Here is a 15,613-nt window from a genome sequence, read left to right on the forward strand (position 1 = left end):
TTAAAACTTCGTAGAAAGAGGCGATTCTAATCTGAATTCCTCCAATTGTAATTTCTTTACTAAACTGGTATCATAAACATGAATTCACAGCTGAGTCATAGACTTTTTTGGTATCGACTGGAAGGTGAACAAATGCCCGAAAACAATTGTTAAACCATGTGAACGGACAGCGATCCTATCAATAAATACAATGTCTTGCGAGACCGCGACCTTATTTATTTAAAAGTCAAATAACAAAATATTAATAAGTTAATTCATAAAAATAGAAATACTATTCGAAAAAAAAAAACCGTTTGTTTTCATATGAAACTGTTCGTCTTGTCACTTGTGTCGCCTTTAAAGATATTCATTTGGCCCGACCAAATTATGTCTTCAATTCAGAACTAAACTTAGCTTTACTAGAATTAGTGATATTAAACTTTAATTCACCAACCACGTGATACCACAGCCTAGGACTGTAACAAATCAGTCTGCAAATCAGTTAATTCTAAAGGAATTACACAGCTTTGACTATTATTAATAATAAAGTATTTAAAACAAAAGCTAGTGCAAAAGTGCTGAGTGGACAAAGCAAAGTGATATGATGAGATGTAAGGAATACTAAACTTGTATCTGAACCCTTCAGTAAAATCTTTTTAAGTAAAGTATTCTTTCGTGTTATTCTATCATTATGTTAACACTATGATGTAGCAATTTTCTTTCCACTTGTTTAAATTGCAGGTATACCTTCAACTGTAGAAGACAAAAACTGATTTCAACTACGTTCTAATCGATTCGCTTTACATTTGATTGCCAAAATCTTATCAACGTAGCAGGAATTCCGAGATTTGCTTAGACATAGTCAGAGATCAGCATAAGTTCTGCTTCATTAATTCTTAGTAGACATTTGACTCAACTGTAGTGAATTGCTAAGTTTGTACAGTAGTATGACGTTTAAATATTATACATACACAAAATAATAATGTGCAGTGCGCCTGTGCATAGCTCACGAAATAGATAACCACGGAAGGATATTATAGGCAACGCGTCATAATACAATCACGAAACTAAATGATTGTAGCCAAAGACAATAGAGTAAATTACACTACAGATCACTTCCACGCATCCATATCGTGTACCTCTATTTACAGCAAAGACAAGATTCAATAGCATAGCATAATAAGAAAATTATTAAAAATAAAACTGCACAATGTACATTTAGTTCTGTTACAAATAACGAAACAATTTCGTTTTAACATTCTCAATATACCACATAACAGATAACTCGCTTTCATAAACATAAAAGAATTGTACGAATGCTCGTACAAGCGAATTAGGCTAAGTTAAATAAAACTTATTAAACACTCTGAATCCCGCGAGAGAAGTATCTTAAGAACAGTGTTAAGCACTCGAAATGACATTAAATTAATTTTAAAAATTCGCGTTTATATCTGTTACATAAGTTTTATAACTAAACCAATAAAATTTTAGAATTAACCTCTGCAGCGAGAATATAGACATGCAACATATATATAGACAGACAGTATATAACAAGAACTATGTGTTTTTAAATGTAAATATGGGAAACTGAAAAAATATTATTAGCCATCGACCTCATGTTATAGTCAAATCAAATGAACAGCTAATACGAATAGTTAAGAGTTCATGACCTTTAGGGTGAACGACCCCAAGTCTTTCCTTTCGTGAAGTTAGACACAAAATTTTTGTTACAACTGTATATGCTCAATTAAAAACAAAATTACATTGAAAATTGATCACTGTACACTAAATTAAATTTATTAGAGAACGATGTATAACTTAAGTGGAAATTGGCACATGGCAAGAGGAACAGAAAAGTGCAGCAAGAAAGTACTAACAATAAACGCAAAAGGTTTGAAGGTGAATAGACCAGGTTAAGGAATCAGCAGTTCGTAACAGGAGATTAGCACAGTACATAAACTGGCGGGATTTGGAGGAGGCCTTTGCCAAATAAGGGAACACAGATGAGAAATAATGGCGTGACAGAAATATAAATGTAATGTATCTGAAATAGACGGCCATTATAATTATTAACTTAAAAAATAAAATAAAATCTTCAAAATTGGCTTTTATAAGTACAAACAAGAAAATTTTGTAATCGTTACGATTCTGTACCAAGCACGATATCCAATCGTCAACATTATCGTTATTAAAAGTCAAATGACACTTTGACTGAATAAGAATCGTGCTCACACAGCAATGCTGGCGTAAACTAATACCAAACAAATGAGATAGCTTATACATAAAGGCTTCTAGAGTACCTACAGACATTATGTACTTAACCTCTTATATATAAGAGGTGTTCAAGTTTCCAGTGAATACGACCGCTAGCTTAAACGCAATATACCAGACATTTATATATTACTTTTATATATAAAGTAATTATTATAAAAAATATATATCCGTCAATTTTGTTTCCGAAGGGCAAGTTTCTCAACTCATTTAGTAAATATTTACAAATCTCTGAGTATTTAATTACCCAGACCTGGGGTCGTAGGTTCGAGCCTCGGCTGTGCACCAATGGAAAGTCCATTCCTCTCTCCTCACTCAGTCCAGTCCTTTGCGCGTTTAAAATTCGCTCGAACGGTGAAAGAAAACATCGTGAGGAATGCGGCTCGCCTTAGACCCAAAAAGTCGACGGCGTGTGTCAGGCAGATCACCCACTTGCCTATTATATATCACTAAACAAATACAGAGGGCCAGACCTAAAACCGCCATATACATATATACATTGAAACTTTTGAACATATACCAAACGTCTATAGGTACTACAAGCCCCGTCATTAAAAAAAATATTCCAAATGTGCTAGTAATTACATGTGCAGTAAATACATAATGTTACCTTGACATCGATAAATTCCCGGCTTTCGACTGCGCTGGCGACGGTTTGCGACGCACCCTTTAATTCATTAGTTAGTACACATCCATTAGTCATAAATGAGTTTTAAAATATGTTATTTGATAAATATGCATGTGCACAGTACGGCGTCAAATTCTCAAGTTCGTTAAAACAACAACAGAAACTGTACACATGTTACAAATGCATTGATTTGTGCATCAGAGTGTGGACGTCATGTAATTATTGTAACAAGCACCTCACGCACGAGTTCACGATATCACAACATACTAACGTTAAGAAGAAAATCACCACTGGTAGAAGACGCTTCATGAAATAATGCACCCTTTAAGAGCGTATGAATTTATTAAGCGCAGCCTTAAGTCCAGGGGCAGTTTAAGTAACTCAAAATAACTGTATTCATATAGGTAAACGATTACACTTATGAACGTCAGAAAAGAAGTTAAATTAATTGTAAATTTACTGCCAGTTCGCAAGTCAAAGGCGTAGAGCGGGCAAGAAGAACTCACAAGAAACTTTCCGCCACTCTAATATAATCACTGCGGGACGGGGGTTTTTGATTTTCTTATTTGATGGTTACATCAACAGTAATTATTTACTTTTTTACACATACCCTCACATTTTATGCTTGACAATGAAATTCATTTTCGAGGATTTGTACAAAAAATAATGTATACATAGTATTATTTTTGAGAGCTTACTTTTGCTGACAAGAGGAAGGGGAGGGGGGGGGAGTAATTGCTGTTAATCTGCTTACGAAATACTTGAACGGAATGCGAGTGTCCATGGGCGGCGGTATCACGTCAGATATCCTGCCCGTTTGCCCCTTGTTATATAAAAAATTATCCAAATGCCTAAATTATCATGATCAAAGCACATCGTACTTCAAGAGCGTAGCAATTCCTAAAATGCGGGTGATAATAAAATATAGTAATACAACTCTAGCCAAGCCATATGCAATAAAATAAAGTACAGTAGCAGTAGACTATTCAACCAAAAAAAACGACAAATGCATATACTCCTTAACGAACAACAAGATTATCGTCAATCTATCGTCTAATTAAAAACTCACGCTTGAGATAAAGTTGGTATTTGTTCTACTTTGCTATGATATGCCGGTGATATCTAGGATGACAGGAAACTATTAACGAAGACAACGTTTTCATTACGAATCCAATTCAAAGGATTTACTCAAATCTATCGATGTGGTAAATTCAGTATGAATATATTTGTTTAAGGACGGCAACGCACTCGCCAGCCATCTGGCAATATGTCTATGCCGTATTACTTAACATAAAAATTCTCTCGCTCAAAGACCACACTTTATATATTCAAAGAACAATACTTAAAAACTGATGGCAAGGAGGAAACAATAAAAAATGAATTGGATTAGTGAATTAGTGTGAGTGAACGTTAGTCTTAAGTGCTAAACCGTGCTAAGTGAAAGGAACACTAGAGCAGAGTGTCGTCCATTTAGTAGAGACTGTAAGTGTTATTGGATTGCACTTTATATTAAAAATCCTTTTTATTTAAATTATCATATTTTTAGTCAATTAGATTATTTATATAATTATATTTTAACTATGACTATGTTACCAGATCTGTGGTCGAGAAGCAATGTAGCTGTCATGAATGTAGAATGTCAAAATCTTCCCTTTCCTATAAGGGCACTTTGTTTACATAAAGGGCTCGACGTCTCCCGACGCGACAACTACTCCGGAAATATTCTCATGTTATCCTAGTTAGGCTTAATCGTATGAAAAGTCTATGTACATAGACAATTGGAAAAATTGCCAAATAACTCGTTATTGATACCAAAAATCATGTGGCCATAATGTTGGTGTGACATCCTTATACAATATACAGGAATATATGAAAACATCAAAAATTAAGTGCTCCATAAAACATCACAATTGTCAACTAAGTGTCAAATGTCAACTGCCAACTGTCAAAATGATTGAGCCCTTTTTGAACGAAGTTCACCGAGTGCGGGACTCGCTTATATAGTGGGTACAAAGCCCCACCAACTCACTGTCACAAATGGGGAAACTAGCACTAGCACTACTTCGTGTGTTTGATTTCTTTATATTGCATAGACCAGCCAACATCTTCCACACACTGGCAGGTGTGTCCATCGCTAGTTTTAATGAGAAATGTTATTTTCTTAGAATTTAGACGAACATAGTTTAGCAAATAATTACATAACATAACGGCATACCTGTATACGGTGTGTAGCCCATACTTAAGATGTCAATTAACGAGGAAACCTTACAAGAATCTCTTTGTCTTGTCACGTGAATACAATTAGAATTACAGAAATATAATCTATATTTTTTATGTAACAGGAGGCAAACGAGCAGGAGGCTCATCAGATATAAAGTGATACCGCCCATGGACACTCACAGTACCAGAAGGCTTGCAGGTGCGTGTGTTGACGACGTTTTTTTATACTTTATACACATTTAATACTTGTGTCAGGAGATTGAACTGGTTAACGAACAGCTTGACCGATTTTTAAAACATTTTGTGTAAATTCTGTAGGTCGTAAACTATTTTTAACACACGTTTGTGAGGAGAAACAAAAGGACAAAGAAACAAGGGCAAAAGAGCGAGAGGCTGACAAGATTGACAGGGTGGCTGACAAGTGGATGCTGACGGGGTAAACTAGAACCTAGAACGAGGCTATATATATTTATTTTTGTGAAATAAAGGCTTATTATTATTAGTGATTACCACCCCATTCCCCCCCCCCCTCTTCTTTACCAACCCCCTTTTAATAGCGGTTTTAATACTATAATAATCTTTATATAACAAAATGATTGCCTAGTAATAAATAATAAGATATATTATGAGCACGGCAATACTACTAACAAATAAGTGTCAACTGTCAAATGTCAATTGGCATCTGTCAACCTTTTCCTAGCAGCTAACTTAGGCTTTAGGCTAACTTAGCCTAGCATCTTATCTAGGGAAATGCAGTTCCAGAGTGTGGGACTCGCTAAAAGCAACCCCAGCAACATAACATAATATAGTTATCAATCCCCATTTTAATTGCGGTATAAATACTGTAACAATCTTTGCATAACTAAACGATTGCCAGGTCAGCTAGTAATAACACTATATATTATGAGCACATGGACGCAAATTATTTTAAAACAAATAAGATTTGCGATGTGAAATCGATTTTGTGACGTGTCACAAATCGAAAGGCAAGCAATCAGACCCATAAATGCTTATAACACTACTAGATTTTGATATTTTAAAGATATAATTCAACTATTAGACATATAAAAATGTTTACTCATTTCATAATCGGACAGTTTACATAAATTATATATAAACAAAAACAAATATACTAAAGATATTGCTAAAGGTGAAATACTTAATACAAAACATTTCACGGTTCTTACATTGAAAGGATTTTTTTATTACATTTACCTGAGTAATACTCACACATTTATAAAAATATACCAGATTTTTTTATGTTAGTACAATATTTTTTGATTATCAGTATGATAATATTATCGACAAGTAACTAATCTATGGTTACGCAAATTGTCTATTCCATTGTCACAATTCCAATTCCATTGTTCCAATTTTTTTAATCTATACTAATATTAAAAGAAGAACTACTACTGGACCAATTTGAAAATTAGAATCCTACATCTCTGATGAGCATAGATTATAGAGAATTTTAAAAAAAAACAGCGGCTTCGGAGCTTCATTGGATATAAAAAAAACGTCTGATGACATCGATCATATATATATATATATATTTTATTACGCGTTTAATTCACTAGAACATATAGACCAAATACCAACTTTTCTTTTTGGGGGCAATCCAGTTTGTAAGACAAAAAAAATCGCAGAGTAACTGGGTCTAAGGCGTCCCCAACTCGCCCTAAGTATGATGCTGTCAGTGATGCCAACTTGCCCCAAATAGGGGGAATCAAGATGGTTTTTTGGGAGGTTCATTCATTCCTTTAAAAAAAATTAGAACTACAACCAACAAACAAAATAAACTCCTAATAACTGAAACATCAACAATAATACTCCAAGATCGAAAGATAATACTATATCATATTTGAAATTACCTTCGCAACCGAGTATAACAAAAGCTTTAGTTGTATTTGAAGTTGGTTTTATGGGAAACATTCTACACTGGATGCAGTAACACCGTCACCGGATCCGCTACCAGACACGCCAACACTTACGTACTTCTATGTGCACATTAAAATTAACTCGAATGGTGAAAGAAAACATCATAAAGCAACCGTCTTCCCTCAGACCCAAAAAGTCGACGTGTGTCAGGCACAGGAGGTTGATCACCTACAAACATCATCATGAAACAGATACAGAAATCGGAGACCACGAACTCAAAAGGTTGTCAAAAATCAGCGGCACTGATTTTTATCATTTCGGATTAAATACACGAACGATTCCTTTAACAAAGTTTATAAAACGTAAAACAATTGGAAACAAAATTTCACTCAACACGACTGTACATTTCTTCTTCTTCATTGATTCTTCTTGTTGAACGGTAAGAGAGCCTCTCATGCCAGAGAAACATTTTAAAGCAAACACCGCCCTTAACTTCGGCCCTGTAGTGAGTTAGATAGACAAACATCCAAGTTTTTGAGGTCGTACTTCGAGCTGCCCAAAGATCTTGGACTCGTAACAAAAACCTATGCTTTACATATAGAAACCGGGCGACGCTCGCTCGTACGGTTCAGGAAAACATCTTAAGGAAACCGTCGTGTCTTATCTAAAAGATGCCAATACTTCTATTATCTTATTTTCTCTCTATTCTAAGACATTTTAATTTTCGGACTCTACACAGTACATAAAAGGGCGGATCCAGTAACGTATAACGTAAAGCATAGCCAGTTCCATTGATCTAGATCCACCCTTGACCAGAGGCATATAGAGCTGGGGCCGGGTGACCTGGGTGGCCTAATAGAAAACAAGGGGCTTGGGCCTCTGAAGAGTAATCCTATTGATACAACGTATTGAAGTGCACAAAGCAAAGCGTGATTTATAGATCTAATGAGTACTTACGTAGTCGGCCTAGACCTCTGCGCAACTGTTACACTAGCAAAAAAACACTATGATAGAATCTAGCATAAATTTTTGGCCGCTGTAAATTTTTAGAGTAAAATTCAAAGACAACCCTAAGCGCGTCTCCCGTATGCCAAATTGTATTGACTTTGACATGCAGGTGGCGTTAAGTCTCCAGTATGTCAATAGTCAAAATACTATAACCCAGTATTTCCCAACCTGTGTAAAGCCGTGCCCCCTTAGCCATGCCAAAATTCTTTTGACCCCTACGTAACTTACATAATTTTAATATTAATGAGTGAAATCATAGTAAAAAATTACAAGAAAATTGTTAACGAAAATAGAAAGTAAATAAAATAAACAGAAATTCAAACTCCAAATAATTTCAAAAAAATTTCAAATAGCCCCTTTACAATGAAATTGACGTGCGTGGCCCACGTTGGGAAACACTGTTATAATTTGACAGATGGAAGTACTCCTGGGGCTTGAGACAAAATTACTTGGCGATAGGCGTGATCCACTAACGCGTAACGAATTTCTAATAGTAATTTCTTCACGTGACCAAGCGTCAGCTAATCTGATTTTCATACAAATGCATTGGCTGTAGCGGTTGACTTTGTCTCAAATCCCTGGTCTTTGGAACTATGAGAAGTTTTCAAAGAAGCATTTAATCAGTTTGAAGAATTACATTGAAATTTGTAACTCATCGAATTCACAACGACCAATAAAGTTAATTGAATAGACTAAAACTAAAATACACTTTGAGGTCTGAATTTTCAACTGTGCGGGTTTTTTTTTGTAATTTATAAAACATCTCAATTTGTTTGTTAGCAAAAAGATAAGAGATTTAAAAAATGCATACTCTAGGCTTAACATGACTCTATTTTATTTTTGCATAACATTTTGTTTATGAAGAAACAATTGAATGTTCAGACAAAAAACAGAAAGACTCCATTTATTGCTTTGTTACACTTATAGAGCAAATCTATTAAAAAGGTACTAGATTAAACTATAAAAAATATACCAATTGTTTATATAAATACACTGCTGTGGGCATAACTGACGCCGCAACAAATTCTAAATATTAAATGGATTTAATCCAAGGAAACTCCACTATCACAATTTTATATAAAAATATTTATACAAAAAGATCATTTCCATTATCATAATATAAAACATGATTTGTACTTGGCCCCTAAGTATATTTTCAATATATTAAATAACATATGTTTGAATGAGTTCCAGTTTGATTATTTCCAGAAGACAATCTAAGATTTATATAATAATCTAACACCTTATTTAATATAAAGTGAGAACTATTATGAGAACAGCCTAAGACATTAACCTTCCTAATCTGCTCTACCGTTTGCTATAATAGCAATTATTTTAATTATTTGTTATATTATGTTTATAAATGGCAATGTTGTAGCAAACAGCCCAAATACTCCAAAACCAAGAATTAAATATTAAGCTCAGGAACAAACTTAGTCCTAGTGCACCAAAGGCATTTATAAACATAGCAACAAACAATTTTGTTTTAACATTGACTCCCATACGTCAAAATTTTAATACTTTTTCATTTAAAAGTCATAGAAGCTAAAATTCGACTCTGGCTCTAAAACTAAGAACCTTACCTACACAACAACTAGATTATGATTCTGGAATGATCTTCTAACATAAGAGGAATTCTTATTACTTTCAACGCGATTAAAACTAAATTCCCAAATGCTCTATAAACTAAATATTTAATGTATAATTTACTGAGCCTAGACTAGCTTTATGAGATTTATAAAATAACACAAGTACTTGCTTTGTATATCTTATATGTATTGTATACCATTCATTCCCAGCTTCCACACACTGTTTCTTTGTTGAAGCACTTAGGAATATACTTTTTAAATTACCAATGCAGTAAACCCATATATATTAAATTTATTATTGTTAAGATAAAGTTATTAGACAGTTGTTTTTATTATTAATATTGAAATGGTTGGTTAAAAAAGGACTTTTATGGGTCTTTGATGAAGTTAGGATTAAATCTATCATTATATTATTTTACAAATGGTAATACAAAAAAAAATCATTAAAACAATATTGAAATCAAGTTAGTATTTAAATAATTTTAGATACATTTGATTACCCTAAAAGTGAATCTGGAATTTTTTTTCACTAGTTCTACTAACAATGAAATTTCTATCATTATTAATCAATAGACTGTAAGATAAATAAAAATCATTTCAACGAAAAATAAATAACTTTCATGCTAATTCTAATACATACCTGCTCAGCCGCCGATTAGGTATAGACGTCTTTGTGTCCTCACTGGATGTTGTCATGGAGGTCTCCATTGGATTATCATCTATATCCAATATTTGAAGCTGGCTCGGACGAACAAACATACCAAAATTTTCGTCGCACTGAAATAAATTGTTTCTTTTTTGTTTTTGCATGCGGATATAAACTTTTAAGTCTTATTCAATATGAATTATATATTCACAAATCATTGCTTTTCATATTTAAAATGTAACTACATATTTAAGTAAACAGTAAAATAGTATTATTATTTATTAATATAACTTAAATAATCATGAAACATTACAGTGTGTACTCTCCTCTAATGAAATTACTTTTTACAATCATAAACAGTCTAAAACAATAAAATCTCTTTATATATTTTTGAGAATTTACAAGCATACAACACAATCCATAACATATGACCATGTTTATAATATGCACATAAGTCATCAAATGCTTTACCACCATGCCCAATCCTGTCTGGCCAATTAATGTGCTACATAAGTTTACACAAAGTGCTAATATAGTTAAATAATTCCATAATGTCTTAGCTTTTCACGCTATATGAAGTTCAAAAGAGACAAGCAATGGACTTTTTGATTCAGGTATATGTATAATAGTCTGACAAAGTAAACCGAATAATAGTGTTTATTGTACCTGGAAATAGGCATGTCCGCGTACTGTGCCATTGTTCTTCCCTTTAGGCTCATCTAGTATAATACCGACCCAATTGCCAGTTGAAAATGTTGGACAACCAACATAGGCGATAGCTCCTTTCACATTCTTTCCAGTAACTAACACCCTTTGCCCCAACTTAAATTGCTTACCAGACATTTTTTTCTCTGAAACAGAATACAAAAAATAATTTATGTAAATGTTAACAATTTTTAAAATACGATCTATTATTTAGTTTTACCTTATTGAGACTGGATAAGTGGTACAATGATGTTATTATAATAATGGTCTACTAGTTCATTATTCTAAATGCTTTATGAAAAAAGCCTATTTCTTCTCTATTGTATTATTGTTTTTTTTAATGGTTTAAGTAAAATTTATGAAAAACGAAAACTGAATCTTGTACTCTGACTCTCGTAGTTGAATCATGTGTCAAAGTTGACAGTTTTATTTTTCCGAAAGTCAAAAGGGAATCAATTGTCATTGACATTTGATACAAAATAATACTAGCATTTAGAATACTAGTCTGTGATTGTCAACACAGATTAAGTAGAGGAAAATTGTTTCCGATCGGCAGAAAACAATGCAACCGTCTAGTAGACCTCAATAGATTAATATTTATTCTCTACAACCAATACGTCATGTATGTTTGCAAGGGTAAACCTAATAGCACTAAACTATAACAAAAGAAACCTATAACTCGTTTATTTAAAAATACAGAATCCTTATTCATCACAACAAAATTCCAATTTAATAAATCCATCTCCAACTCATTCTTTGAAGTATACACCAATGTATGTTTATTTTAAATATATTTTTTAAATATTTTTAGTTACTTTAAAAAATTGTGTATACCTGACAATATAAAACATTCACATGACAAGAAACTTTAAGAAAGGCATAAAAACTTGGTATAGAAATTGAAAAGTATGAATAATGATAATTTGCAGTTATAATTATTTTTTAAACATTTGCCATCATACAAAAAAGCATATCTAAATCATGTTTTATTGTTATATGTAGATGACCTTAACATTGTGTAACAATAAATTAAGGCCATGACTCAACTTCCTTGCATTGTGCTAATTTCTTTAAGATACCAAAACTTGTTATATCATCAATTATATATATATTCCAATGCTAAATGGCAATAAAAATAAATAAATAAATCAGTGTCACTACAATCTTTCTAGGTGAACAGCCACCTGTGCCTGACGCACACCATTGACTTTTTAGATCTAAGGCAAGCCAGTTTTCCCACAATGGTTTTTACTTCACTCTTCAAGTGAATATTTAATCTGCACATAGAAAGAAAATCCATAGGAGCACAGCTGGGATCGAACCTACAACCTCAGGGATGAGAGTTGCACGCTGATGTCACTAGGCTAACACTACACAAATAAATGGCAATACATTTAATAAATTGTTAATACTACTTCAATTGTTGGTATACTATGCTGAAACTACTTAACAGTAATAAGATTATACACAGGTTTATAATAATAATAAATATAGTGGAATATTTTAGCTGGCATCAGCCAATTCATGAAGTATTGACAAAAGATAATTTATATTTAATAAGCTGTCAACTAAGTGGTATTTGGAAATTATACACTATACAGATGGCAATATCCACTTTCACTGAATTTACTGTTAGAGGACATTGTACCCAGTTTGAATGAAAGAGAACACTTACAAAAACATGTTTTTAATTATTGAGACACATCATATACTTATTACAGCAATTTAATAATAGTGTAGTAAAAAACAAAACGTGAGTTATTAACTATTTCGTTCGGTATTAATTGCAACTAAAGCTGTCCGTGAAGACGGCGTCAATTAGTAATATATTTATTTTTTACATTAATGGGAGACAGCAAGGCACAGGGCGCGAAGCAGGCCTCTTCAATATAATCTCTGTAAATATCTGTGCTTTCTAAATACATTATTCGATAGGTTACGCGCACGATTTAGAAACTATGATGATGTCACACGTCATGTTGCGGTCTAAAAACCGTGTACTTTAAGTTGCTCGGGCTTTACCAGGCCTGACTTGGTGAGCCACTGACAAATGTTTTCACGTTGGTCGCCTTGCAGTTGCAGAACTTCTCCGTATTCGGGATGTTCCACTACTGTACCATTGCACGCAAACTCCTTTTTGCATGCCCGTACGATCTTCTTCAAGTCATATTCCGAGGAGAGGCCCTGTATCGTTGTTAATGTCTTACGCCCGTTCCGTTGCTGGATCCGCACGTGGACTAATCCATCTTGAACATCGTCTTCCGAGCTTTTGATAGCATCGGCGAATGGGTCGAATGTGTTGAGATTCTGGATGGACATACGATATAACGGCGATACTCTTTGTTTCAATAAAACACTGCGATACAACGCACTGAAAACTGTCACTAACAAAGCTGATGATTGTAACACGCAGACAGTGCAACGACCAATTTACGCAAACTCCAAAAGGTAATGGCGGATGATGGCGACTTTGACCGAAAAATGAGTAATGTCACGCAACGGAGGCGGATATAGATATCGATTGACGCCATAGACAAAATCTAGTCTATTATGCACATGTACATTATTTACCAGTTTTTTTGGAAAGTTTAGTACTTTGTAGAAACAGGTAAATCAAACATTTATCCCTTTAATTTAGCGTACAATTTCGGGACATAATCATCATATTTTGCAAGATAAAAATTTCCAGCTATAGGTGTACCCAACTTATATTCTTGAGCAAACTTAGCGATAGAGAACTTGCCTCTTTTGTCTCCGGAATTATTGGGAAGTTTTGGGACTTTAGAAAAATCACATTTTTCTTGTTGTTTAAAAACTAAAAATACATATCTATGTAATCCGGTACCTTTCGGTGGTCCGGAACCAATATAGTCAGAAAGGACTTCTCCCTTATTAAGGTCACCCCCATAAATGTTTCCCACTAGCCAATGGTGCCATTCACGAAATTTTGGTTTTTCCCGGCTAGGTGCGTCAGGGTCAATCATGGCTAAAGTATAATACTCGGTATCTTTACAAGCCCATTTTACTACAGGTTTGTCCTTGACTTGAGTTGGAGTCAACTCCTTCCCCAAATTAACAGTAACCCCACTTTGATACTGAATATTTAATATTTCTGAAGGAGCAATCGTTATAATATCCGGAATGATCGAGTTTTTATTAAAAAGACTTTGCACGTCCGACATAATTGCACATAAAATCAATAATAATTTATTTAATTGTTTCTAGATTTGGCCTACTGACTCCGCCTAATAATATGGTAACTATAGCAACAAATAATAAGAAATATTTTATGCCACAGATAAACAATAATAATATATTTGAGTGGCTGTAGGGAGAAGATATTTATATGCATAATTCCAGTTACAAAATTTATCTTATAAATAATCAGAGCTCAAATGAATATCGATTTAATAAGTAAAATATTGAAAACCGATAATGACTTTAGAGCCTAAAATTATAGGATTGAAGCAATGATTAATTGCAGGAGATCTATTTGTTAATTGTTTTTTCATATGTAGTATATTTTGTCTGTAGAAATGATTTCAAGCAGTATGTATTAATACAGCCTAGCAACACTGAGGCTGCACAGCAATCTATAATGTAATGATAATCGACTTCTATCTAAACTGCGAAAGTGGAAGTACACTATGTACAGTTACTAATTACTACAAGGTGAAATTTTATTTTATTGTCTAAATGCGTGTGGCTAATTCACTTCGACATATCATTTGATGGTCAGGGTCCGTAATAATCATGATAATAAAGCTTAAGGTAACGAAAGCTTATTTTCATGCTTATTTTCTTCAATAGAATAAGAATAACAATTATATATATAGTAATTACACATAAGCAATTATAAAATAATTACTTATGTGTAAACAACGTTCAAAATTTGAATACAGAGAAATATGTAAAAGGCAACTTTTTTAATTAATAAAATAAACTATGAATACTTGTATATATTAAAATACCACATCCTTTTTTATTATATTAAGAACAATAATTTAATAGTATAGATCAAGATATTAATTATGTAAATATCTATTGAAACTGTAAAGTATGTATATTGTTGTATTTAGCAACAAATACATTTTGCACATAGTGTTCTCCATCCAGGGAAGGAGCCAGGCCTGGGCCCATGGTTTTACGGTTCCCAGTTTGACATGCTTGCATTGCACGGTAGTACGGGTGTAGGCCCGTTCTTGGTCTTATTACCTTATGAAATAGACGTAACTAAAACCACCAGGCGAACTATTGCAGGGATGGAGACGTCATGTCCTTGCGAGTTCATCATCCAGAATAGAAGGACGGTGGACAGTAAATGACCTCCCGGGTGTTTGTGCCGTGCGCGTGGACCCGTACGGGGGGATGAAGAAGTCCTGGAGGTTGAGTGGAGAGGCTTTGTTTGTGCGTCTCACGACGGGTCACGGTGCAAGTCACCAGCACGATGATGATGCGATACCAGCACTGTGATACCGCTGCCACTCAAACAGACGCGCTTATTTCGGCAGCGTCTAAGTTTCCAAAGGAGAGGGAAACGACTGGGGTTACGCCAAACCGGGCTGCGCCCAGGACCGTACCCTCTCCGACTGGATAAATAACACCACCGCACAGGGACGCGTCCACCCTTGCGGCCAGGTGCGAAAGTGCAGAAGACCGAGGCTTCGACGAAGAATGCGTTCAGTGCAC

General features: G+C 34.0%; 3 protein-coding genes across 14 annotated transcripts in view; all 3 read right to left on the minus strand.

Moving 5' to 3' along the window:
- LOC123717940 (dynactin subunit 1) overlaps positions 1-11,320 on the minus strand; it is a 31,972-nt gene extending 20,652 nt beyond the window's left edge. For 8 of the 12 annotated variants that reach the window (XM_045674202.1, XM_045674198.1, XM_045674208.1 and 5 more), the window contains exons 1-5: positions 11,145-11,320; positions 10,886-11,070; positions 10,214-10,350; positions 7,934-7,966; positions 2,861-2,917 (exon numbers count right to left, since the gene is read on the minus strand). In XM_045674202.1, coding sequence (XP_045530158.1) covers positions 2,861-2,917; positions 7,934-7,966; positions 10,214-10,350; positions 10,886-11,062 — 404 coding nt within the window. In that variant the 5' untranslated portion in view covers positions 11,063-11,070; positions 11,145-11,320. The remainder of the gene's footprint in view (positions 1-2,860; positions 2,918-7,933; positions 7,967-10,213; positions 10,351-10,885; positions 11,071-11,144) is intronic. The other 4 variants (XM_045674204.1, XM_045674200.1, XM_045674205.1 and 1 more) reach the window with 3 other exon arrangements.
- Positions 11,321-12,595: 1,275 nt separating this feature from the next.
- Positions 12,596-13,398, minus strand: LOC123718158 (eukaryotic translation initiation factor eIF1). Its single transcript, XM_045674580.1, has one exon. It carries the CDS (start codon positions 13,241-13,243, stop codon positions 12,911-12,913), a length of 333 nt encoding a protein of 110 aa, XP_045530536.1. The 5' UTR covers positions 13,244-13,398; the 3' UTR covers positions 12,596-12,910.
- A 142-nt stretch (positions 13,399-13,540) lies between these two features.
- On the minus strand, positions 13,541-14,171 carry LOC123718157 (protein D3-like). Its single transcript, XM_045674579.1, has one exon. The coding sequence runs from the start codon at positions 14,104-14,106 to the stop codon at positions 13,546-13,548; it is 561 nt and encodes a 186-aa protein (XP_045530535.1). The 5' UTR covers positions 14,107-14,171; the 3' UTR covers positions 13,541-13,545.
- Between the last annotated feature and the right edge of the window lie 1,442 nt (positions 14,172-15,613).

Source organism: Pieris brassicae, chromosome 14 (assembly GCF_905147105.1).
Source record: "Pieris brassicae chromosome 14, ilPieBrab1.1, whole genome shotgun sequence".
Classification (NCBI taxonomy): Eukaryota; Metazoa; Arthropoda; class Insecta; order Lepidoptera; family Pieridae; genus Pieris; species Pieris brassicae.

Excerpts from the sequence above, each read along its gene's own strand:
- LOC123718158 (XM_045674580.1), bottom strand. The coding sequence starts at position 13,243 with ATGTCCATCCAGAATCTCAACACATTCGACCCATTCGCCGATGCTATC.
- LOC123718157 (XM_045674579.1), bottom strand. The coding sequence starts at position 14,106 with ATGTCGGACGTGCAAAGTCTTTTTAATAAAAACTCGATCATTCCGGAT.